Source organism: Vombatus ursinus, unplaced genomic scaffold, assembly GCF_900497805.2.
Source record: "Vombatus ursinus unplaced genomic scaffold, bare-nosed wombat genome assembly UNPS02009062.1, whole genome shotgun sequence".
NCBI classification, from domain to species: domain Eukaryota; kingdom Metazoa; phylum Chordata; class Mammalia; order Diprotodontia; family Vombatidae; genus Vombatus; species Vombatus ursinus.
This window is the reverse complement of record NW_020948840.1, coordinates 13,357,555-13,383,288: the sequence shown is the minus strand read 5'-3', so window position 1 is coordinate 13,383,288 and position 25,734 is coordinate 13,357,555. Positions and strand designations below refer to the sequence as shown.

General features: G+C 38.6%; 1 protein-coding gene and 1 pseudogene across 1 annotated transcript in view; both read left to right on the top strand.

Annotated features, from left to right (window-relative positions):
- Positions 1 to 1,370: 1,370 nt before the first annotated feature.
- LOC114034738 lies at positions 1,371 to 2,338 on the top strand (annotated as a pseudogene).
- Positions 2,339 to 12,682: 10,344 nt separating this feature from the next.
- Positions 12,683 to 25,734, top strand: part of SLC30A6 (solute carrier family 30 member 6) — a 39,048-nt gene continuing 25,996 nt past the window's right edge. The window contains exons 1-4 of the mRNA XM_027850477.1: positions 12,683 to 12,738; positions 16,173 to 16,259; positions 22,448 to 22,532; positions 23,163 to 23,205. Of these exons, the coding sequence (XP_027706278.1) occupies positions 12,736 to 12,738; positions 16,173 to 16,259; positions 22,448 to 22,532; positions 23,163 to 23,205 (218 nt within the window). The 5' untranslated portion in view covers positions 12,683 to 12,735. The remainder of the gene's footprint in view (positions 12,739 to 16,172; positions 16,260 to 22,447; positions 22,533 to 23,162; positions 23,206 to 25,734) is intronic.

Here is a 25,734-nt window from a genome sequence, read left to right as displayed (position 1 = left end):
CCCAAAACCCTTCCAAATACCTATAAAAATAGCTCTAAACAAATTCTAGACTAGCAGAACCCACAAAAAGACAGAGTGAAACAAATTTCCAGCCCAAGACAACCTGGATGGTTGATTGTAAAGGTCTATTGCATTGGGCCGGGAGAGGAGCACAGTTCAGCATGGGCTGTGCAGGCAAAGACTAGGCCTCAGTGAACCTGAAGCAGGCCTTAGGGGACTGAATCAAGGGGAGCTGTAGTGGTTTCCAGACTTCTTAAACCACAAATGCCAAAGACAATTTAGAAGATCAGTAGGAAAGGTCTATCAGACCTTGGCGAAAGAGGATCTTGGTCTGGCCCCAGTCCTGGTGAAGCCCTGGGATGGCGGCTGCTTCCGAAGCTCTTGTTCTATAGACAGAGCGGGGATCAGGGGACTGATCAGAGGGGGATTGCAGGGATTTCTTTGCTGGTGCTGAGGCAGGATTCTCTTGCTTTGCCCATAGCTGGATCTGGGTCACAGTCCTAGGTAGTGGTCCTGGGGTGAGAAGGAGCGCTGGCGTCGTGGAGCTTGTGGTCTTGGTGGAGAGAGAATCCTTCTCACAGTTCCAAGGCAGAAAAGAGTGCTTGTGGTTACTCATAGACCAGAGCACAGGCCAGGAAAGAAGTAAACAACTCTCCTTTGATCATTTCACTTTGGAAGAACTGAAAATTTATAGATCCCTAGAAGTATCTCTGAAAAACAGCTGCACAAAACCCCTGCAGTTTGGGACAGTATATTCTCCACATTGGAAGCAGACCCCTACCTTAACAAAGAGTTTAAAAGTCAAGTAATTGGTTGGGAACATGAGCAAACAGCACAAAAAAAGTCAGATCATAGAATCTTACTTTGGTGACAAAGAAGATCAAAACACACAACCAGAAAAAGACAACAAAGTGAAAGCTCCTACATCAAAAGCCTCTAAGAAAAATAGGAATCGATCCCAGGCCATGAAAGAACTCAAAAAGGATTCTGAGAAGCAAGTGTGAGAAGTACAGGAAAAACTAGGAAGAGAAATGAGTGATGCAAGAAAATCATGAAAAACAAGTCAACAGCTTGCAAAAGGAGACCCCCCAAAAATACTGAAGAAAATAACACCTTAAAAAATAGCCTAACCCAAATGGTAAAAGAGGTCAAAAAAACCAAGGAGTAGAAGAATGCCTTAAGAAGCAGAATTGGCCAAATGGAAAAGGAAGTCCAAAAACTCACTGAAGAAAATACTTCCTTAAAATTACAATGAAGCATCTTTTTTTTTTCTTGCTGGGCTCTTGGCATGAAGGAGAGCAGGCTGGTCTCTCTCCGTGCAATCTGGATCCATCCTTCTTCCTGGAGCAATCCACCGAGATCTTGTCATCATGACTGAACAGATGACCCTTCGAGGTACCCTTAAAGGCCACAATGGCTGGGTGACCCAGATCGCCACGACTCCGCAGTTCCCAGACATGATCCTGTCAGCCTCCCGAGATAAGACCCTTATCATGTGGAAGCTTACCAGAGATGAAACAAATTATGGAATCCCCCAGCATGCCCTCAGGGGTCACTCACATTTTGTTAGTGATGTGGTCATTTCCTCTGATGGCCAGTTTGCACTCTCAGGCTCCTGGGATGGCACACTAAGACCGTGGGATCTCACAACTGGCACTACCACCAGGCGCTTTGTTGGTCACACCAAGGATATGCTGAGTGTGGCCTTCTCTTCAGACAACCGCCAGACTGTCTCTGGTTCCCGGGATAAGACTATCAAGCTGTGGAACACCCTGAGTGTCTGTAAATACACTGTGTAAGATGAGAGCCACTCAGAGTGGGTGTCTTGTGTCCATTTTTCATCCATAGCAGCATCCCCATCATTGTCTCCCGTGGCTGGGACAAGCTGGTCAAGGTCTGGAACTTGGCCAACTGCAAACTGAAGACAAACCACATTGGCCACACAGGCTACCTAATCACAGTTACAGTTTCTCCTGATGGCTCTCTCTGTGCCTCTGGAGGCAAGGATGGTCAAGCCATGTTGTGGGACCTCAGTGAGGGCAAGCACCTCTATGCTCTGGATGGTGGTGACATAATCAATGCTCTCTGCTTCAGCCCCAATCGCTACTGGCTCTGTGCTGTTACTGGGCCCAGCATCAAGATCTGGGACCTAGAGGGCAAGATCATTGTGGATGAGCTCAAGCAAGAAGTGATCAGTACCAGCAGCAAGGCTGACCTCACCAGTGTACTTCCTTAGCCTGATCTGCTGATGGCCAGACCCTATTTGCTGGATACACAGACAAGTTGGTACGGGTGTGGCAAGTTACCACTGGCACTCGGTAAAGGGGTCAACTGTAACTCAGATTTTGAAATAAATGCCTTAATTTCTGCCTTTTGAAAAAAAAAAATTAGAATGAAGCAAATGGAAGTTAACAACTCTATGAAAAATCAAGACATTATAAAACAAAACCAAAACAATGAAAAAAGAGAAGACAATGTGAAATATCTCACTGGAAAAACAACTGAACTGGAAAATAAATCCAGGAGGAATAACTTAAAAATTATTGGATTACCTGAAAGCCATGATCAAAAAAAGAGCCTAGACATTATCTTTAAAGAATTATCAAGGAAAACTGCCCTGATGTTCTAGAACCAGAGAGCAAAACAGAAATGGAAAAAATCCACTGATCACCTACTGAAAGAGATCCCCAAAGGAAAACTCTTAGGAATACTACAGCCAAATTTCAGAGTTTCCAGGTCAAAGAGAAAATATTGCAAGCAGCCAGAAAGAAACAATTCAAGTATTGTGGAAACACAATCAGGATAACACAAGATTTAGCATTCAGGGATCAGAAGGCTTGGAATATGATATTCCAGAAGTCAAAAGAACTAGGATTACAATCAAGAATCACCTACCCAGCAAAACTGAGTATAATCCTTCATGGGAAAAAATAGACATTCAGTGAAATAGACAACTTTCAAGCATTCTTGATGAAAAGACCAGAGTTGAATAGAAAATCTGACTTTCAAATACAAGACTCAAGAAAAGCATGAAAAGGTAAACAGGAAAGAGAAATCATAAGGGACTTATTAAAGTTGAACTGTTTACATTACTACATGGAAAGATGATCTTTGTAACTCATGAGACCTTTCTCAGTATTAGAGTAGTAGTAGGGAATATATATAGACAGAGGGCACAGGGTGAGTTGAATATGAGGGGATGATATCTAAAAAATAAAATTAAGGGGTGAGAGAGGATCGTATAGGGAGAAGGAGAGAGGGAGCAGTAGAATGGGGTAAATTATCTCATATAAAAGAGGGAAGAAAAAGCTTTTACAGTGGAGGGGAAGAGGAGAGAGGTGAGAGGGAATGAGTCAATCTTCCTCTCACTGGATTTGGCTTAAGGTGGTAATAACATACACAATGGGGTATGGAAATCTATCTTACCCTACAGGAAAATAGGGGGGAAGAAGATAAGAGAAGAGGGGATGATAGAAGGGAGGGCAGATTGAGGGAGAGGGTAATCAGAAGCAAACACTTTTGAGGAGGGACGGGGTGAAAGGAAAGAATAGAATAAATGGGGGGGTGGGATAGGATGAAAAGAAACATAGTTAGTTTTTCATAATGTGGCTATTATGGAAGTGTTTTGCATGACTACACATGTATAAAACCAGTATCAAATTGCTTGCCTTCTCAGTGAAGGTGGGTGGGCAGGGAGGAAGGGAGATAGTTTGGAACTCAAAATTTTAAAAACAAATGTTAAAAATTGTTCTTACATGCAACTGAGAAATAAGATATACAGGCAAAGGGGTATAGAAATCTATCCTACCCTACAGGTAAATAGAAGGGGGAGCAGATAAAAGAAGGCAGGGTGACAGAAGGGAGGGAAGATGAGGGGAAGGGGTATTCTGAATGCATGCCATCTTGGGGTGGGGGGAGGGGAGAGATGGGGAGAAAATTTGGAACTCAAGATCTTGTGGAAGTGAATGTTGAAAACTAAAAATAAATAAATTTTTGATAAAAGAAACATACTGTAAGGTCCTACTGTTTGCTAGTCTCCGTACTAGATACGGGTTACATAAAAACAATGATTGCTCCTTCACAGTAATCCCATGTAGGTTGCCTATTTTGTAATTGAGAAAACTGACTCAGGATGATGGTGTGATTTCTTCAGGGTTGTAAATGCCAAGTGGAGATTCTTGCCGTCTTCTGACTGTAAGTCTTGTAGGCTTTTTTTTTTTTTAAACTTTCTACTCTCCCTCTCATTTTTTTTTTTTTAGGCAGTTGGGGTTAAGTGACTTGCCCAGGGTCACACTGCTAGTAAGTGTCAAGTGTTTGGTCTGAGGCCAGACTTGAAACTCAGGTCCTCCTGACTTCAGGGCCAGTGCTCTATCCACTGTACCACCTAGCTGCCCTCCCTCTCAAATTCTTAACTTCCATTAGTGTGGTATTCATTACAGTCAAGTCAACAAACATTCATTAAGTACTATGTGCCAGGCACTGTGCTAAGCCCTGGGGACAAAGGCAAAAAAGTCCCTGTTCTCAAGGATCTCACAGTCGAATGTTGGAGATAACATGTAAACAACTATGTAAGAACAAGAAGGAGACAATAAATTGGCAATAATCTTAGAGGAAAGTCACAACATTCATAATCATCCATAAATATGTCATCCACCTCAGTGGAATAGTTTAGGTACACAAGACAGAGTAGTCAAATGACTATCAAACAGTAATCTATTGTTTGATCTACTGTTGAGAGAGAGAGAGAAAATATTTTCAGTGAAGTGAAGATTACTTGAGTTTTGTTTGGTAAGGGTAAGCAGAGGACCATAGGGAAAGTGTGGGATCAGAATAGGAAAGAAATAAGACATACAGTTTGAAAGGGGCTTTAATCAAAATCCACTAGAGGGATAAGTAGGTACAAGGAAAGGCAAGAAGGTTTATGCATGTTGGAATGAGAGGAGCACGGACAGAAAGAAAGTTATAATCTGTTTGCATGGACAGTGAATAGAGGGTTTGAGAGTAAACAGTTTGGAAACTGGAAAGAAAAAGTTGTGGGTAAAGATTTTGTTCTCTTCCTTCACATTTCTTAACTGTGGTCAGGTTCTTTCCATCACTGCCCTCCTCCGCCACACACCCGAAATGACTGGTTTATTGTTTTACAGCTAGAGAAGAAGGACATTTCACTGATTAGAGACAAGCAGGTTTGAGGGCTGTGTCAGTGAAAGTTTCAAGGCTTGCACTTTGGAATTGGACTGGTACTTAACCCTTTCCTGGTTCATGAAAAAGGGGAAAGCTTTTGTGTATCAGGACACAACCAAAAGGTAATTGAATTCATTCTGGACTCATTTTAATTTTAAGTGAAATGTGTTACTCCTAATTTGATACTTAAAGATAAGTTAGAATTTATTATATCATTTGGCACTAAGACAAACTGGGGAAATGCACAGATCCGAAATGTTTTTTTTTTAACTTTTTATTTAGATATTTTTAGTTTTCAACATTCACTTGCAGAAGATTTTGAGTTCCAAATTTTCTCCCCATCTCTCCCCTTCCTACCCCAAGACGGTATGCATTCTGCATGCCTCTTGCCTCAATCTGCCCTATCACCCCCCGCCCTTTCTCTTATCCTCTTCCCCTTCTATTTTCCTGTAGCACAGGGTAGATTTCTATACCCCACTGCCTGTATATCTTATTTCCCAGTTGCATGTAAAAACAATTTATAGACTAACTATATTTCTCTCCATCCTATCGTAACCCGTTTTTCTATTCTCTCCTCTGAACCTGTCCCTCCTCATCCTCAAAAATGTTTGCTTCTGATTAAACCCTCCCCCAATCTGCCCTCCCTTCTATCATCCCCTCTTCTCTTATCCCCTTCCCCCCTATTTTCCTGTAGGGTAAGATAGATTTTCATACCCAGCTGAGTGTGTATGTTATTCCTTCGTTAAGCCAAATCCAAACACAGGAAGATTCACTCATTCCCTCTTACCTCTCCCCACTTCCCCTCCACTGTAAAAGCTTTTTCTTGCTTTTTTCATGTGAGATAATTTACCCCATTCTACCTCTCCCTTTCTCCTTCTCCCTGTATAATCCTCTCTCACCCCTTAATTTATTTTTTAGATATCATCATTTTTCCCTTCCTTGGTGGTGGCTCTTCTCAATGGCATGGAAAAGGGCTATCTCATGTTAGCCACCAGCCTTGTTTTCCCTTCACTAGCCAGCCCCAACTCACTTGGTATTCTTTCTGTATCCTGCTGACTACAATGGAATTCTTGTTAGATCCAGAATTCCCCCACCTAGGGAAATCCTGCATCTCCCTCCCAAACAGTGGGACAAGTTTAATACCAAATGATTTAGATTAACATTTTTAGATATCCAAATTTAGATATCATAGTATCATTTATGTTCACTCTGTTCACTGTCCATGCAAATAGATTTAGATATCAACTCACCCTGTGCCTTCTGTCTATATCTATCTATATATATACACACATATCTATTTATATTCCCTACAACTACCTAATCCTAAGAAAGGTCTCATGAGTTACAAAGATCATCTTTCCATGTAGGAATGTAATCAGTTCAACTTTAATAAGTCCCTTATGATTTCTCTTTCCTGTTAACCTTTTTATGCTTCTCTTGAGTCTTGTATTTGAAAGTCAGATTTTCAACTGGGCTCCAGTCTTTTCATCAAGAATGCTTCAAAGTTCTCTATTTCATTGAATATCCATTTTTCCCCCTGAAGGATTATACTCAGTTTTGCTGGGTAGGTGATTCTTGGTTGTAATCCTAGCTCCTTTGACCTCTGGAATATCATATTCCAAGCCCTCTTATCCCTTAATGTAGAAGCTGCTAAATCTTGTGTTATCCTGATTGTGTTTCCACAATACTTGGATTGTTTCTTTCTGGCTGCATGTAATGCTTTCTCCTTGATCTGGGAACTCTGGATTTTGGCTATAATACTCCTAGGACCTTCTAAGTTGTTTTTGGTGTTTGTAGGTTGAGAAGTCTAGAAACCACCACAGCTGCATGAAATTCAGTCTCCTGAGGCCTGCTCCATTTTTGCCTGTGCAGCCCATGCTGAACTGTGCTCCTCTCCCAGCCCACCACAACAGACCTTTCCCATCAACCATTCAGGTCATCTTGGGCTGGAAATTTGTTTCACTCTGTCTTTTTGTGGGTTTTGCTGCTCTAGAATTTGTTTAGAGTTGTTTTTACAGGTATTTGGAGGGGTTTGGGGGAGAGCTCAAGTAAGTCACTGCTTCCACTCTGCCATCTTGGCTCCGTCCTCTTGAAATTTGTTAACTGGGTGACCTTAAGCAAGTTACCTCAGCTTACTTCACATGACAGTAAAATACCTACCCTAATGCCTGGCAAACACTATAAATTTTAACTGTTATTATTAGTTCCTTAATTAGATGTGATCAGTATACAAATGCCAGTGATGATGAGATGCCTGATTTTCTGTGTAAGGTTATTTTGAAATGCATTCAACAGAACTGAAGTCACCTGATTGGTAATGGGCTTGGTTCAAGTTTCAAATACATAATAATAATATTGTTTCAAATTGGTAAACTTTTGTTATCACTTATGTCAAGCAACTTCTCATAAGTTGGATGTTATTAGAGTATGAACTGAAAGAAATTAAAAGATGGCAGAAAAATTATTTAAAACCAATTATGTTATTTTATCAGCCTGGCTAACTCTGTCTTATAATGTTTTATAACTGCCATGTAGGGAAGTAGATATTTCCACCTTTGCCTGTAATTAAGAGGAAGTTACACATAAAACAATCTGGCTATCACTTATGAAAGTTGCAAGATTGCTAATTATTTGGGGTTATTGTTTTAATGTTAAAACCTAAAATTGGTAATTGATTACTGTGTGTGGAAAGGAAGTGATGAGGTGAAAGCCTGGATTGGTTCTGTCCATTCAGAGAAATCTACCTTGGAGAAGGGAGGGGTATCAAAGAGCACAGTCCACAGCAGTAATAAGGGTAAATGGAGTGGATACTGCCAACTGCCCACCCTTAGGAAGATGGCCAAGGTCCCCTCCAATGCAGGGCTTTAGGGGGTGACCAAAGGCCTCATGTGCCAGTTACCATATACTAAGGTCCTAAAAAAAAAAAAACAAAAAAAACCATGTCTGCTCTGGTAGATACTGGTACAGAATACATGATGCTATATAGGAATCCTGAAAGACATCCTGGCAAGTGGGTAGCCATAGAAGAACATGGGAGAAATTCAATCAAGGCAAAACAAACTCAATTAAGATTGAAAATAGGGGACTTGCCACCCACCAAGTTTGTGGTTTACATTAGTCTAGAGGAATAATATATAATGGGGTGGGCAGGCAGGGGCATCAGGGTCAGCCCCTTCTCTGGGGCTTATTCCCCTTATTTTGTAAACTTGCCAGGTTCCTAGAAACCATCTGTGTGGGCAAGGTCATCAGTCCTGGGAAAAGACCTTGTTTGGGTCATGGAGTTCCTAAACAATGAACTTGGTTTGCTGAAGATTTGCAAGTTTAAGTATAATACAGAAATTATTTCTAATGATTAATCTTTGCACCAGGGAAGAATTTAAACTTGAGAAGGAAAGAAAAACAAGTGAAAAATGTTAAGTGAAATCTCTTTATGTATGTGAGTCCTGGTAAATTTTTATTGCTTATTCCAACTCCATGAGAGTAAAAATAATTGTATTTAGCCCTAAGCTGTGATAAGTGAAACTAGCCATTTGAGGTAAAAGTTCTTAGGATTGTAACTGATTTTATTTTGAGGTCTGAATTTAGGTATAGTTGTCTGATGGATCATTAAGTCAGTAATCCACCATTCCAGAGAAATGCCACAAGCTACTCAGAGGGAATGTGATTCTGAACTGTTACAGGTGGAGGTCTGCATCTGGGAAAAAGCCGAGAGGAAAACCTTAGCCTCAGCCTAAGGTGGGATCCTTCTGGCTCAGTTTTCCCATTATGTTCCTTTGAACGGGTGGGAATGTTTCCCACCTGGCTATTCCTGAGTCTGGTCATGAGGTAGAATTATTACTGCATGGTTGGTTGTTAAACTTTGACTCTTACCTGAACTCAAACAGAGCTAAGGCTGTTTTATCCTGTCACACATGTGGCCTTAGGCTTAAATGTGAAAGACCAGTTTGATGCTGGTACAATTATGTTTCTGCTGTTTCCTTTTATAACAAATTTCTATAATCAGAGGAAGTGGTCTGTAGAAGAAATGAGCACAATGCAAGTATGTGAAATCTTGCTGTTTTCAATCTAAATGTATAGTCATTCTATATCCCAAACCACAATTAGTACTCAGGCTTGTCATCAGCCTGCTAATGCATACATAGTGTATACATATAAGATTGAATCCCTGAAATAGCTCATTCTTTCAGAATACTATGGAAATAAATGGACAAAGGTAAAATGTAAAACAAAAATATGAATCTATTAATTTGTGGGGTGGAAATCAGAAACATCTTCAGTCTGGTTTGGGGAAGATAATTTTAGTGCAATCAGTTTTCTTAGAGGGATGTAACTCATGGAATATTTTGTGTTACATTAACGGAAAAGTCAATCTCATTCAAGTTTATTGCTAATGTGGAAATAGCACCTGTTCTTACTGCATGCCTATAGTTAGCTGTTTTATTATAAACAACTTATTGATATGCACTGTTTTGGAATTAATTGCCTAAGTATCCTCCTAAGTCTTTTATTATAATTAGCATAAAGTCAGCCTCTTATAAGTAAATTCATTTGTATAACCAATGAACCTAGGGGTGGCAAGCCTTTACCTGCAAGAGTGATGTTACCTGAATGAGGTAAAATATCTCACATGAAACAAACAAGAAAAGGTTTTTACAGTGGAGGGGAAATGGGGGAAGGTGAGAGGGAATGAGTGAATCTCATTCTCATAGGATTTGGCTTAAGGAGGGAATAACATACACAATGGGGTACGGAAATCTATCTTACCCTATAGGAAAATAAGGGGAGAAGGGGACAAGAGAGCAGGGGGTTGATAGAGGGGAGGGCAGATTGGGGGAGGGGATAATCAGAAGCAAACACTTCTGAGAAGGGACAGGGTCAAAAGAAAGAGTAGAATAAATGGGGGGTAGGATAGGATGAAGGGAAATACACTTAGTTTTTCACAACAGGACTACTATGGAAGTGTTTTGCATGACTACACATCTGTAACCTGTATCGAGATGCTTGCCTTTTCAATGAGGGTGGGTGGGGAGGGAGGAAGGGAGAAAATTTGTAACCCAAACCTTTAAAAACACATGCTAAAAATAAAAAAAATTTAAAAAAAATAATCTTTGCTATAAGACATGGTTCTCTAGGACTGTGGAGGGGGAGCACACAGGAGGAAATCTAGGTGATAAAGAAACAAAAGATGCCAATAAAATATTAAAATTCCAAAAATAAAAAAAAAAGTGTTGCTACTTATATTTTCATATACAGGATTAGATCCCCAAAAGCATCTGATCTTCCTAAAGGAATTGGAATCAGAGTGGAAAAGTTTGAGAAAGCAACAAGATCAGATAATCCTGTATGTTAAATATAAATTATTCTAATGAGGCATGTAAAAACCTAAATTTTCTGAAGCTTCACGCAAACTGTGGCTTCCTACTTTGATACTCCCCCTTATAGCTCTATTATTAAGATCAGAACTCTAAGGTTTGAGCTGGTTTTCTCAATATGAACTGGCTATTGGAGAAGAAAAATTTGAGAGGCTGTTTTGTAAAAGATTTTAGCAAGAACATCTAAGGAGTTTCTACAAGTAACTTGGAATCAGGAAAACAGTTGCCCCTTAGGACAAGACATTTCCAGATGACCCCAAGAAAACATGTTCCAGAGACCAACTACATGTGATATCTAGATTCCAAGATGAAATGTGTTAATTAGGACATTGGGTGTAAGTTGATGATCATCATCGTACAAGTCTCCCCTTGACAAAAAGGGGGTAATTGAGAAAATCAAATTGTTCTGATCCCATTTTGTAACTGATTGTATTGTCAACCACAATATGTTGTAAAACTGTCCAAGCCATGTTTATTTGTCTCTGAACCTAGTTCAGAAACTCAGCTGACCTGTACTAAGTTCAGAAATTCAGCTCTCCCATTAATCCTCAAATGCCATTGGTTCTTCCTTCACCTCCCTACAGGTGGGATAGAAGAAAATTGTTAACAGTTGTGGTAATTTTTTTCATCGGTCACGTTGTTTTCCTATGTGTGCTTATATTGCTTGTGTGGTTTATGCTTACAAATGGGACCATCTTGGCTATACCCAAAAAGGCCCTAAACACCCTAGTATACAGCCACCCCAGAGACCTTGTGGAAATTACTTGGAAAGAATGTTCGGGTGGGTGGCTCTTCAGGGGTGGATTTTGGGGTCCCGATTGGGGAGAAGTCATAAAATACAGCAGTAAGTGAAAATTCATAAAAACTTAAACTCTGTGAAAGTAAAAGCCCAAAAGTGATGACTTGTTAAAAATCAAAACTTAAGATACTGAATCATAATTTTGACACTGAGGCAAAACTTAAATACTATGACCTATGAAAGTCATAACAAGAATATCATGACCCATATGTGTCTGGTACATGATCAATACACAAACTTATGTTTGGGCTTAACATTGGCTTAATGCCCAAGCTCCTTACTCAGCAGAAAACCAAAAACAGCCACCAATCAGTAGCGATGCACTTTCCAGCTCCTCCTCCCTTTATCTGTTTTCTATAATTACCACAGGGATTTTTGGGGTTCTTTCATGGGGATCCACCATTAGTCTGGCTGCTGCCCCAGACCACTGATTATCTAAATTCTTGGCAGGGATCCATCATACTAGTCCCCAATGTAAGTAATCCAATTGATTAAACTACTACCTGTAATCAGTCTGGAGCTCTTTGATCTCTTCCTTTGGTATTAAACTGTTTCAGAGGGGGATACAAGATTCCCTAGGTGGAGGAATTCCGGACCTTACAACAGGTCACCGAGATTATAAATCCAAGAGCAGGCATCATACCTACAGAGGTGGAGAGGGTTTTCTCAGCTGGGAACTACTGGCACCAAGGCAAATCAGAGGTGTACATACAGACATTCCCCAAAAAGCCTTCAGATAGATCTACCATAAGACACATACACAAACATCCCCCCAAAAGCCTTCAGACAAGTCTACCATAAGACACATATACAAACATCCAGAAAAGCCTTTGGGAAAATCTACCATAAGACACATTCTCCCCAAAACAGCTTTCAGACAAGCCTACCATAAGACACACAGATACTAAAAAAAACAAACAAAAAAAAACCTTTGGACAAGTCTATCACAAGACACCCCCCCCACCAAAAAAAAAAACAACTTTCAGACAAGTCTACCATAAGACACATATTTAGACATCCCAGAAAAGCCTTTGGGAAAGTCTACCATGAACTGGAATCCGGGCTCTGCCACTTAATAATCTCTGCCCCCTCAGGCAATGAACCTGCCTTCCCTTTTAGGCTCTGAGCAGGTTGTCCCTGCAGCCTACGGGCACGCTGGGCCCCTTCGGTTCAGGCTAACGCGGTTCACAAACAACACAACTACTGTGATACCCTCACTCTCGTAGCTCCCTCCGAGATCTAGGCTCTCCTCACTTCCGGATTCCTCTACCTCAGCCAATCGCCTGCGTTAGTCCCGCCCCTTCCGCTCGGAGGGAGGCGGGGGGGAGCAGCCGGCCAGTGGCAGAACGACTTCCGGCGGCGGGAGCTGCGCGGCCCCTTATCATGGTGAGTGGGCTGTGGGCCGCGGGCCCGGGGCCGGAACGCGGGGTATGTGGCGCTCCCTCGGAGCCTCCACTGTACAGTGCGGCGGCCCTGGCGAGGTGGGGCTGGGGCGTTTCGGCTGGCTTCCGTCCTCTGTCTCTCCGGAAGCGAGGTGACAGCTGCTTCCTGGAAGGTTCCCCCACTCGCACCCCGCGTCCACTCTCAGCTTCCTCTTCCCATCTGTCGGGGCCTCCAGCCTCCCGAGCTGTCGGGGCTGCTGGGGGCTGCCGGCGGCTGCCAGTGACCTTGGGGTCGGCTGCTCCTGCCTTCACTGGCCCGGGGGCAGCTGCGGTTGCCCGCCGGATTGGAGTCGACTTCCCGCGCCCTCGGGCTGCCCGGTGCTTTGGTCTGTCCACAGGTGCCTGAGGCTCCACTCTGCTTTAATGTAAAAATAACTAGACTAAGAGGCGCCCCGCAGGGCATGAGCGGTCCCAGGACATTAGCAAAGAATTCTCAAAATGAGAATTGTTATTAATGCGAGGACAGTATAGACAAGCATTTATTAAGCACTTGTAGTGCACCAGGCTTTAAGTGCTCCACATCACAGAGAAATGCCAATCAAAACAACGTAAGATTTCATCTCCCCATATCCAGTGAATTGCCAAGGATGACTGGACAGGAATAGTCAACAAGCATTTATAAAGTGCCTACTAAATTCGGGTCCTGGGGTGCTGAGGATACAAAGAAAGGCAAAAAACAAATAGTCCCTGCCCTCAAGCTCGCCTTCTGATGGGGGAGACAGAGCACAAATATATATGTTTATAAGATATATGTGTGTGTATGTTTCCCATATATGTTTTGTAATGGAGACAACACACTCAAATATACATGTTGTTGTTCAGTCTTTTCAGTTGTGTCCAACTCTTTGTAACCCCATTTGGAGTTTTCTTGGCAAAGATACAGGAGTGGTTTCCCATTTCCTATCCCCTGATCATTTTACAGAAGAGGAAACTGAGTCAAATAGGGTTAAGTGATTTGCCCAGGGTTACACAGCTACTAAGTGTCTGAGGCCAGATTTGAACTCAGGAAGATGAGTCTTCCCGACTCCAGGGCTGGCTCTATTTCCACTTCCCCACATAGCTGCCCATTTTGACAATATATAAATAGTAAATTGGAGCTAATCAGAGGGAAGGCCCAAGGGTGTTGGGGCAGACCAGGAAAGACTTTCTGCAGAAAGTAGGATTTGAGCTGCATCTTGAAGTAATTTAGGGCAATGACCTTGGAATAAGGAAGAACTGGATTCCAATCTGGCTTTAGTCACCTGTTGTAACTGGGCAAGTCATTTTCTGTGCCTCCTTTTGGCATTTGTGAAATGAAGGGGCTGAACTCAATGGCCTCTAAGGTCCCTTACAGTCCTAAATCTATATGATGCTATAAAGTTTCTAGGTACTCTCTGGGAGAATAGAAGCCAGGATGACAGATACTTGCCTTGGAAGTTTGCTGCCTTGAAAATTATGTTTACTTATGTTTTCCTCCCCCTTCTTTGTATCCCCAGAGTTTAACACGGTATCAGGCACATAGTAAGTACTCAATAAATGCTGGGTGATGGAATTACTGACTTCTACTTTTACATGTTTGTTTTGCCCAGTAAAACTTAAGGACAGAAACTGTTTAGTTTTGTCTTTGTATCCCTTGTGCATCTAGCACATTCCTAGCACATAGTAGGTATTCAGTAAATGTTTGTGAAATTGAGTTATTGAATTGAGGGGTCTCATGTCTCCTTGAATTAGAGAGGGGAAGTGTGTGTGTGTGTAAGTGTAAGAAGCTATTTTCAGCTTTATTTCAAGATTTCTAATCTTTTGTCACAGCTCCATGCCTCTGCTCCCTCAAGGATTTGGTCAACTATTTAACTGGAATATATCAATTAAGTGGCCACTTGTAGTAGCCAAGTTAGAATTTTAAATTTGAGTTTAATGCCCTTTGATCCAGAAATACCACTACTAGGTCTGTATTTCAAAGAGATCCAAAAAAGGGGAAAGGACCTATTTATATAAAAATATTTGTTGCAGCTCTTTTTGTAGTGTCCATCAGTTGGGAAATGGCCGAACAAATTGTAGTATATGAATGTAATGGAATACTGCTATGCTATAAGACATGATGAGCAAGTGGATTTCAGAAAAACCTGGGAAGACTTACATGAATTGATGCTGAGTGAAGTAAGCAGAACCAGGAGAACATTGTACACAGCAACAGCAACATTGTGAGATGATTTACCTATGATAGACTTAGCTCTTTTCAGCAATACAATGATCCAAGACAATTCCAAAAGACTCCTGCTGGAAAATGCTAACTACATCCAGAAAAAGAACTATGGAGTCTGAATACAGATAAAAGCATACTATTTTCACTTTTTTTTTTGTTTTTTTCCTTCTCATGGTTTTTTCCTTTTGTTCTGAGTCGTCTTTCACAACATGACTAATGTGGAAATATGTTTAACATGATTATATATGTATAAACTATATCAGATTGCTTGCTCTGGGAGGAGGGAAGGAGAAAAATTTGGAATTCAAAATTTTACAAAAATTGAATGTTGAAAACTATCTTTATTTGTAATTGGAAAAGAAATTAAAAAAAAAAATGATGAGCAGGCTGATTTCAGAAAAACCTGAAAAGACTTATATGAACTGTTGCAAAGTGAAGTGAGCAGAACCAGGAGAAAATTGTTCACAGTAACACCAATACTGTACTATGGAGACTTAGCTATTCTCAGCAATGTAATGATCCAAGATAATTCCAAAGGACTCATGATGAAAAATGCTATCCAGTTCCAAAGAAAGAATTGACGGAGTCTGAATGCAGATCAGAGCATACTATTTTTCATTTTCTGTATTTTTTGTTTTTTTTTCCCCTTTGGGTCTGTATATTTCACAACATGACTAAATTGGTAAAAAAAATAAAAATGAAGCAAACTTTGGTTTAGTAATTATGTGGCCTTTGCTCTCTGTGTAATTTTCAGAAAAAAAAATTTGTTTAAAGACATAGATATTGAAATACTTCACACTGATCAGTTGACTTATTTTTTAATAACACTGAAAGTTTCTGACTTTTCCTTCCCTTTAAAACCCAGCAGTTTTATACTTTTTGTTTGAAATTCTTTAGTCATAGAGTTTGGACAATAGTTGTTTGAAATATATGGAGGTTAGAGGTAATAGGGCATAGCATCAGGATACAGGATAGAGATTTTGTGAAAGTCTATTGGGAATCTGTCTCTCTCTTGCTCTTATGGTTGTTTCAGAAATGTCATCTTAATAACATAGACTCAGAATTAGCAGACTGATTGGCATCTTCCACTTCACATTGAATCTGTATTGTGAAAACATAGATAAGACACTCAGTAAAATGTTATGCTTACACGGTAAAGAAATATTTATTTAGGTTACATTGTTTCTTTTTTACAGGGGACAATACATCTCTTTCGAAAATCACAAAGATCTTTTGTTGGCAAGTTATCCCAGGAATTTAAATTGGTAGCAGCAGATCGAAGGGTAAGTCAATTTTTAATACATGGTTGTGATTATAATTTGAAGGAAATGCTTTAAGTAGAGATTATTGGTCTAATTTAAAAATTATTTGAAGAAAAATTGGTTAGTGTTTTTCTCATAATCTTAATTTTCCTCAGTGGTGCCTACAGTCTGGGGGTATATTGTCTCATTCATAAGTCAAGCGGTAAACTAGAACAAAAGAAATGGTTGAGGTAAGACTATTTAAAAAACAGGTGAAGTTGTGAATAGCACATTTTTTGGTGGCATACCTAAGAATTTTTTTCTATATTGTTTCTGTTACCATCATTTTATTCAAAATAATAAAATGTGACTTCAATGAAATATGGATAATATGCAGAAACTTTGGTACTGTTGACACTATTGTTGCATAGGACCAGGACCTGCTAACATTTTAGAAAGATTTCAATTCTATGTACTCTATAATCAATATATTCTGTATGTTTAATTCAGTACCCTGATTATTAAATTTCAAATGGCATGCTTAACTGGTGATATAAGAACAAAAAACTATTATAATGAATAATTTGCACTAAAGGACACCTGGGGAAATCTATACTCATATAGGAGAAAAAACCTACTTCAAAACTGTGTTCATTTTGAAAGGATAAACTATTAACCCTGCCCAGCCTGGATCAGTTTTCCGGTGTTCTTAAAAACACTGTGACTCTCACCCTATTAAACTTATGCTATCTAAGGCGTATTAATCCTCAGTTCTGGCTCCTTTCCACAGTTTACTTTCTGTGCTTCTGTTTCTGGACTACAAGATCATTCATTGCCAGAGAAAATAGCTTGACCTACTACAGAAAAATGTTGAATGATTTCAATTAGGACCATTATTAAATGCACCTCAGTCCTTTTTTACCTGTCTCTTATTGATTTCCTAGGAAAGATACCCAGATCTACCATGTCTTCTTTCCTCTCCAGGCTCTACTCCTGACTCTCTGGATTTGCGCTACCATGCTCCATCAGAGCACCCCTATCCCATTCCCCCATTTCAGCTTCGTTTTACATGTTGTCTTCCTCCATTGCAATGTGAAGAACTGTCTTTCTTTCTATTTTATTTGTATTCCCAGTGCTTAGTCCAGTGCCTGGCACTAGTAAGTGCTCAATTGATGCTTGTTGATTTATTGACTTGGCTGGAAAATCACTTTCATGAGAAGTGGAAATGCCAGTGCCTTGTTCATAATAGCCTCTTGATGAATGTTTGTTGAATTCAGTGACTTTTGAAACCAGATCCTGGGGAAGCAGGAGGAAGTGTGATCAAAGGTACAGGTCAAGAGATTGGTCTTAGTAGTATACCTGTGGACTCTTTATCTCTCCTTTGGAGAGAGGGTGAGAGCTAATGAAAAGAGTGTTGCATTTGGATTCAAAAGAACCTAGGCAAGTTACATCCTCTCTGTCTCTATTTTTATAGGCAGCTAGGTGGCACCATAGATAGAGCATTGGGCTTAAGTTGTAATTCTACCTCAGACAATTAAAGGTGTGACCCTGGGCAAGTCACTTAACTTCTTGTTCTCAGTTTACTCATCTGTAAAGTTAGGGGATTAGGTTTTAGTCATGGGCTCTGAGGGCCCTTGCAGTTTTATATTATGGATGATCCTGTTGATGAGAAGGAAAAGAGAAGGTGGAGATGTTAAAGTTTAAAAAATAGATGAGGGAAATTGAGGGTAGGTGAATTTAATGGAATATTATTGAATCATAAGAAGTGATAGAGGAGACAGTTTCATAGAAATCTGAGAACACACATGAACTAAGCAGAAACAAGGGAACAATTCATACAATAACAACATCATAAGAAAAAAAAAACTTCAGAAGAGTTGTTCGTTGCAATGACCAACTGTGATTCCAGAGAACTGATGATAAAGTATGCTACCCACCTCTTAAGAGAGAGCTGATGGATTCAAGATATAGAGTAAGACATACATTTTTTGACACAGCCAATGTGGACATTTGTTTTGCTTGGAGGAGAAAACACACACGTGCGCACACACACACACTCTCATTCATTTATTAGAAGAGTTTTGGGGGTTTTGTTTTTGTTTTTTCTTTCTCATTGGGTAATAGGTGGTGGGAAGAGGGAAGTTATGGATAGAGTGGCCAAAAGAAAAAGAGGGTCATTGAACCATTTTTTTTTTTAAAGCACTGAAGAAAACATAAGGCCAGAAAGGATCACAGACAAAAAGATAGTTTTGAAAGTTAGTGTTGAATTTATTTAAAAAAAAATTTTTAATATCTTTTTTTTAACAATTCCTGAATTTCTCCTATTATTCCCCCAGTGCCCCTTCCAGAGCCATCCCAAATGACAAATTTTTTTTTAAAGAAAAAAAAAGAGGAAAAAAGTACAGCAAAACCAAGCAATATCTTTTTTTTTTTATTTTTTGGTATTTTATTTTTTCTCCAGTTACATGTAAACAATTTTTAACACTCATTTTTAAAACTTTGAGTTCCAACTGCTCTCCCTTCCCCCCTCCCCACCCACCCCCTCCTTAAGAAGGCAAGTAATTTGATATAGGTTATACATATGTAGTCACGAAAAATGCTTCCATAATAGTCATGTTGTGAAAGACTAACTTTATTTCCCTCCATCTTATCCTGCCCCCCACTTATTCTCTTCTCTCCTTTCCCCCTGTTCCTCCTCAAAATTGTTTGCTTCTGATTATCCCTTTCCTCAATCTGCCCTCCCTTCTATCACCCCCCCTTCTCTTATCACCTTGCCCCCTACTTTCCTGTAGAGTAAAATACATTTCTATACCTAATTGAGTGTGTATGTTATTCCCTTTTTAAGCCAATTCTGATGAGAGTGAGATTCACTCGTTCCTCTCACCTCCCCCCTCTTCCCCTCCACTGTAAAAGCTTTTTCTTGCTTCTTTTATTTGATATAATTTGTCCTATTCTATCTCTCCCTTTCTCTTTCTCCCAGTACACTCCTCTCTCACCCTTAATTTTATTTTTTAGATATCATCTCTTCATGCTCAACTCACACCTGTGCCCTTTGTCTACATAATACTCCTTCTAGCTACCCTAATAATGAAAAAGGTCTTATGAGTTACAAATATCATCTTTCCATGTAGGAATGTAAATAGTTTAAGTTTAATAAGTCCCTTATGATTTCTCTTTACTGTTTACCTTTTCATGCTTCCCTTGAGTCTTGTATTTAAAAGTAAAATTTTCTATTTAGCTCTGGTCTTTTCTAAAGAATGCATTTAAATTCCTGTATCTCATTGAATGTCCATTTTTCCCCCTCATGGATTAAACTCAGTTTTGCTGAGTAGATGATTCTTGATTTTAATCCTAGCTCCTTTGACCTCTGGAATATCATATTCCAAGTCCTCTGATCCCTTAATGTAGAAGTTGCTACATTTTGTGCTATCCTGATTGTGGTTCCACAGTATTTGAATTGTTTCTTTCTGCAATATTTTCTCTTTGACTGGGGAGCTCTGGAATTTGACTATAATATTCCTAGGAGTTTTCCTTTGGGGATCTCTTTCAGTAGATGATCAGTGGATTCTTTCAATTTCTATTTTGCCTTCTGGTTCTAAAATATCAGGGCAGTTTTCCTTGATAATTTCTTGAAAGATGATGTCTAGGCCCTTTTTTTGATCATGGTTTTCAGGTAGTCTAGTAATTTTTAAGTTATCTCTCCTGGATCTATTTTCCAGGTCATTTGTTTTCCCAGTGAGATATTTCACATTGTCATTTATTTTTTCATTCTTTTGGTTTTGTTTTATAATTTCTTGATTTTTCATAGAATCATTACCTTCCATTTGCTCTATTCTAATTTTTAAGGAATTATTTTCTTCAGTGAACTTTTGGACCTCCTTTTCCATTTGGCCAATTCTGCTTTTTAAGGCATTCTTCTTCTCTGGCTTTTTGGACCTCTTTTGCCATTTGGGTTAGGCTATTTTTTGTGTTATTTTCTTCAGTATTTTTTTGGGTCTCCTTTAGCAAGCTGTTGACTTGTTTTTCACGATTTTCTTGCATTACTCTCATTTCTCTTCCCAATTTTTCCTCTACTTCTCTTACTTGCTTTTCAGAATCCTTTTTGAGCTCTTCCATGCCCTGAAACCAATTCATATTTTTCTTGGAGGCTTTGACTTTGTTGTCTTCTTCTGGTTGTATGTTTTGATCTTCCTTGTCACCAAGTAAGTTTCTATAGTCAGAAGTTTTTCTTGTTCTTTGCTCATTTTCCCAATCTGTTGCTTGACTTTTTTACTCTTTGTTAAAGTAGGGCTCTACTTTCGGTGTGGAGGGTAAACTTTCCCAAGCTTCAGGGGTTTTGTGAAGCTGTTTTCAGAGATACTTCTAGGGACCTGTAAGTTTTCATTTCTTCCAGGGTGATATGATCTAAGGAGAGGTGTTTACTCCTCTCCCATCATCTGGTCTGTGATTGACCACAAGCACTCTTTTCTGCCCTGGAACCGTGAGGAGCGTCCTGTCTCCACTGAGGCCACAAGCTCTGCTATTCTAGTGCTCTTCTTCGTCCCAGGACCACCACTCAGGACTGGGACCCAGATCTAAGTATGGACAAAGCAACAGAGTTCTGCCTCAGTGCTAACAAAGAAACCCCTCTAGTCTCCTTCTGACCAGTTGTTTGATCCCCATACCCTCTATGGGCTAAGAGCACCAGAAACAGCTTCCTGCCGGTACTGATTCAGTCACTCCCAAGACCTGTTCCTGGTTTGCTGGGGCCAGACTGGGCTCCTCTCTCACCCAGGTCTTTCCTGCTGACCTTCTAAGTTGTCTTTGGCGTTTGTGGGCAGAGAAATCTGGAAACTGCCACTGCTTCCAGTGATTCAGTCCCCTCATTCAAACCTCCTACTCTTGGTTTCCTGGGGCCTGGTCTGTGCTGATGTGGCCTGCACTGGACTGTGCTTCTTTCTCAGCCTGGTGCAACAGACCTTTACTATTGACCTTCCAGATTGTCTTGGGCTGAAAATTTGTTTCACTCTGTCTTTTTGTGGTTTCTACTGCTCTAGAATTTGTTTAAAGTCATTTTTAAAGGTGTTTGGAGGGGTTTGGGGGAGAGGTCAGGCAAGTTCCTGCCTTCACTCTGCCTCAGGAATATATTTTTTAAAAGTCAGAAAATGCATGCAGTGTTCCACTTGTGAACTTGGCCAGATCTGCAAAAAGTAGGCCAGGGGTGCCTTCTCAAATCTCGTTTGAGTCTACACTTTGTTCTTTGTAATTTTGCAACGTTCACTTTTGATTATTTTGTGGTTCCTTCCATTTACATTGTTGTGGTCCTTGTGTCTATTGTTTTCTTGCCTCTACTTACTTCACTCAACATCAGATCTAGCAAATATTTCCATATTTCTCTGTGTTCATCATATTCATTGTTTCTTATGGCACACTCATGTTCCATCATGTTCTTGTACCACAGTTTCTTTAGCTGTTCTCTGTTTGATGAGCATCTACATTGTTTCCAGTTCTTCATGCTACATAAAAAGTGCTGCTATAAATATTTTGGTGTATGTAAGGCCTTTTTTTTATCTGTGACCTTCTTGAGATTTAAACATATTAGTGGAATGTCTGGATCAGTGGATATGAACATTTTAATTACTTTATTTGTATATCTGCTTTTCAGAATGGTTGTATTGACTCATAGCTCCACCAAAAATGCCCTGGGGTGCCTCTCTGCCTACAGCCCTTCCAACCTTGACTATTCCCATGTGTTGTTGTCTTTGCTAATTTGTAGCATATGAAGTGAAACCTCAGGATTATTATGATTTGCATTTCTCTTATTAGTGATTTTCAGCCTTCATTCAAATAGTTGGAATTTATTTTATTTTTTTAAAAAAAAGCAAGTTGTACATAATAGAGATTGGCAGTTTCACATACACTTCTTTTTTTCTCTTTTGCTATGTGCATGAAAATACTCATTTGGTTTTTGTTAAGTTCAGAATTTTAAATATAAAATCAAAATTTTTTTCTTTCTAAAAGCATCCTAACCATAAAGGAGTAATACTTCTCTTGCATATCATAGGAGTATTTCTATTTAAAATAGCTAGCACAGTATTTGTAATTTTAGTAAGATGGCAATTTAGTAAGATGGCAAACAAAAAGGATATACCACTATATTATATTTCTGGTAAAGTAATGCAGTCCTTTTGATTCAAAGGTTTTTTGTTTCTTTTTTTATTTGCAAATAAGCACAAATTTTTCATTCACAGTCCTGGAAGATCTTACTTTTTGGTGCTATAAACTTACTGTGTACTGGATTCCTACTTATGTGGTGCAGTTCTACTAACAGTATAGGTATGTTACAGTTTTATTAATTACATTTAGTTTTCTGATTTTAAATAAAAATATGCCTTGTTTTATATTCTAGGTATATTCTAGAAATGTATATAAATTTAATTTTTGTAAATTAAGTAACATTTTCGATGGACTTTAGGAATGTAATATTTAAAGGAAGCTTGATAACTATTTTCTTTCTAAAGCTAAAAAATGTTTTGAAAATGTCATTAATCCCTTTTTTTAATGTTCAATTTTAAGATATATTTTCTCAAAGCAGAGAATACTCGTGACACTTTATACCACTGATCTATTATTCTTATAGCAATGTTTTTCTCTATACCAATTTCCACAGATATATAGGAAAGCTGTGTTATCTAAACAAAGTAGATCTTTAGTAATTGCTTAGTTAAATTAATATAATTAGTTTTTTTAGTTTAAATATATGAATAAAGCCTAATTCTTTTTTCCTGTCTACTTTAAACCAAATAATTAGATAATTGCCAAAAATAAATATTGATAGCTGGAAGTTGATGACCTGAATAATACAGAAAATTGTGTTGGCTTGTCAATCAAATGTTCTCAAGCTAGTTAATTCTTAGCAATTATTCCAATAACATTTCTTTTCCCCCCTCCTTTTTTTTTAAACAGCTTTAACTGCCTATACATATCTGACAATCTTTGATCTTTTCAGGTAGGTTTTTAAAAATAAAATTCTTACTGCTCATGTAGAATTACTTCTTTTCATTAAAAGACCAAAGAGATTTTTTCTTTTTAGAAAATGAAAATGGGTTTTGAAGTATAATCAGTTGAATGAAATGATCTAGAGATTCTACTGCTATGCGTGTGCCCCCAAGGAGGTCAGAAATAAAAAAGAAAGGCTTCATTTACACCAGAATATTTATAACAGTACTTTTTTAATTAGTAAAGAATGGGGGGTGGTAGAATACATGCTTATTGTTTGAGGAATGGCTAAACAAGTTGTGGTGCACGAATATGATGGAATATTACTGTGCTGTAAGAAATAAATATGATAAATACAGAAAATCATGAGAAGATTTATATAACTAAGGTAAAGTGACGTAAGCACAATCAGTAAAACAATATACACAATGATTACAACTATGTAAATGGAAAGAACAACCACCCAATAAAAACTGATTGCTGTGAAATTATAATGTCCATGCTTGGCCCCAAAAACAACTTATAAGAAGTCACATCCTTCCCTTCTTTGCAGAGGCAGGTGACTATGGATAAGGAACACTGAACATGTCGGATTTTTTAAGTATGTTGGTTACAGCAATTTTGCTGAAAACATGTTTTTTTCTCTTTTTTTATTCTTTGATATAGGGAATGGCCCTGGTAGGAGAAATTAGATAACATAAAAACAAAAGCTATCAAATAAAAAGGTATTATTAAAAAGAAAGGTAATCTTCTGGGTGAAATAATCTTAGTTGTGAAAGTTAAATAGGAAAGAAATAAGATTTTTAACTTGCAAAGGAATTTTTCAAAATTCTTTTAAAAACCTCTGCCGTAATGCATTTCCAAGATAGAAGACTTACTTTTAAATGTAGTAAATATTTGTCAGGTACTTACCAGCTGCAAAGCACAGTATTAGGTGTTTGTGAGGGCATGAGATATAAAATTTTTTAAATTTCAGAAGATCCCTGCTCTTAAGAATTTTGCAGTTTAGTAGGAGAGAGAGATACATCCAAACTAGGACTGAAAGTATATTAAGTTATCTGAAACCATTAGGGAAAATAAAATATAAGTATGGCTTAAATGGAGAGGAGTAACTGTAGTGCCCTAAAAATGCAGCATTGTGCTAGAAGAAAATGGAATGGCAGTCACTGTGAGACAGCTCATTAAAGAAAGTGTAACATTTTTTTTTTTGGTGAGACAGTGGGGGTTAAGTGACTTGCCCAGTGTCACACAGCTAATGAGTGTTAAGTGTCTGAGTCCAGATTTGAGCTCCAGTCCTCCTGATTCCAGGGACAATGCTCTATCCATTGCCCCACCTACCTGCCCCAAGAAAGTGTAACTTACCTTATGCTGATCTAAAGGTGTAGTATCAGGTCTTCAGTAAACAAATGGCTAGTAGTTTTAAATAGGTCATTTATAAAAGAGGAATCACAAATAGTAAATAAACATTTGGAAAAATGTTCAGTCTCATTAATAATAAATAATTAAAATAATTATAACTGTAAATAATAAATGATTAAGAAAATTAAAAGAATGCTGAGATTTTAATTTTTCATCTCTTAAATAATAAAATATAAAAATCCAATATTGGTGAGGCTCTGCTGAAATATGGGTACATTTATCCCCTCATGTGCTATCGTTTTTGAAAACAGGCAGTAAGAAACGAATCATAAAACTAGCCTTATCCTTTAATTTAGTAATGCCAGTATTGGAAATATACATCAGTGATTTCACTGGTATTCTCTCTTCTGACACAAGAGCTCAACACTTCCACAATATAGAACATGGTATTCATGAATTTTGGTGACTGGGATTCTGGCTTTGAGATTCAGGAATATATATTAGAGAAATAAATTTTTAATAAAAATCACTTATTGAACTCAATATTTATAGCAATTGTCAGTTAATCAACAGCTGAAATTGGGCAAATATACAATCACAACCTTGAAATTTTATTTGCCTCATAATCATAGAAACATAATATGCCATACATTCAAGAAATTATTGCTATCATCACCTTCATTAATTTTTAAGATCTCTCTCAGAAAGCCAGTCATTTATCCATTCAGCAAAAAAAAAAAAAAAAAGTTCAAAGCTACCACATCTGCCTGATATATGCAGTATTATACAACCAAAGGCACTCCTTCCTCCCCTCTACAGCCCCCCACAAGGAAGGGAGGTGCATTTTCTCAACACTTTTCCAGGTCTAGGTTTGATTGGTTTCACTTTTTAAAATTTCTTTGCATTTATAGTGTTCGTATTGTTTTCTCAGTTCTGCTTATTTCACTTGTCAGTTCCATGCTTCTCTAAACTCTTCATATATGTTTCTTATAACTCAGTAATATTCCATAATATTTTATTATATCCACATATCACAATTTGCTTAGTCATTTCCCAGTTACTGGTCACCTATTTTATTTCTCATTCTTTGCTAGAAAAAAACAAAAAGTGCTATTATTAATTTTTTTTATATATAGGAAAGGTCGTCCTTCCTTTGGATATTTGACCTACTTTGCGTATT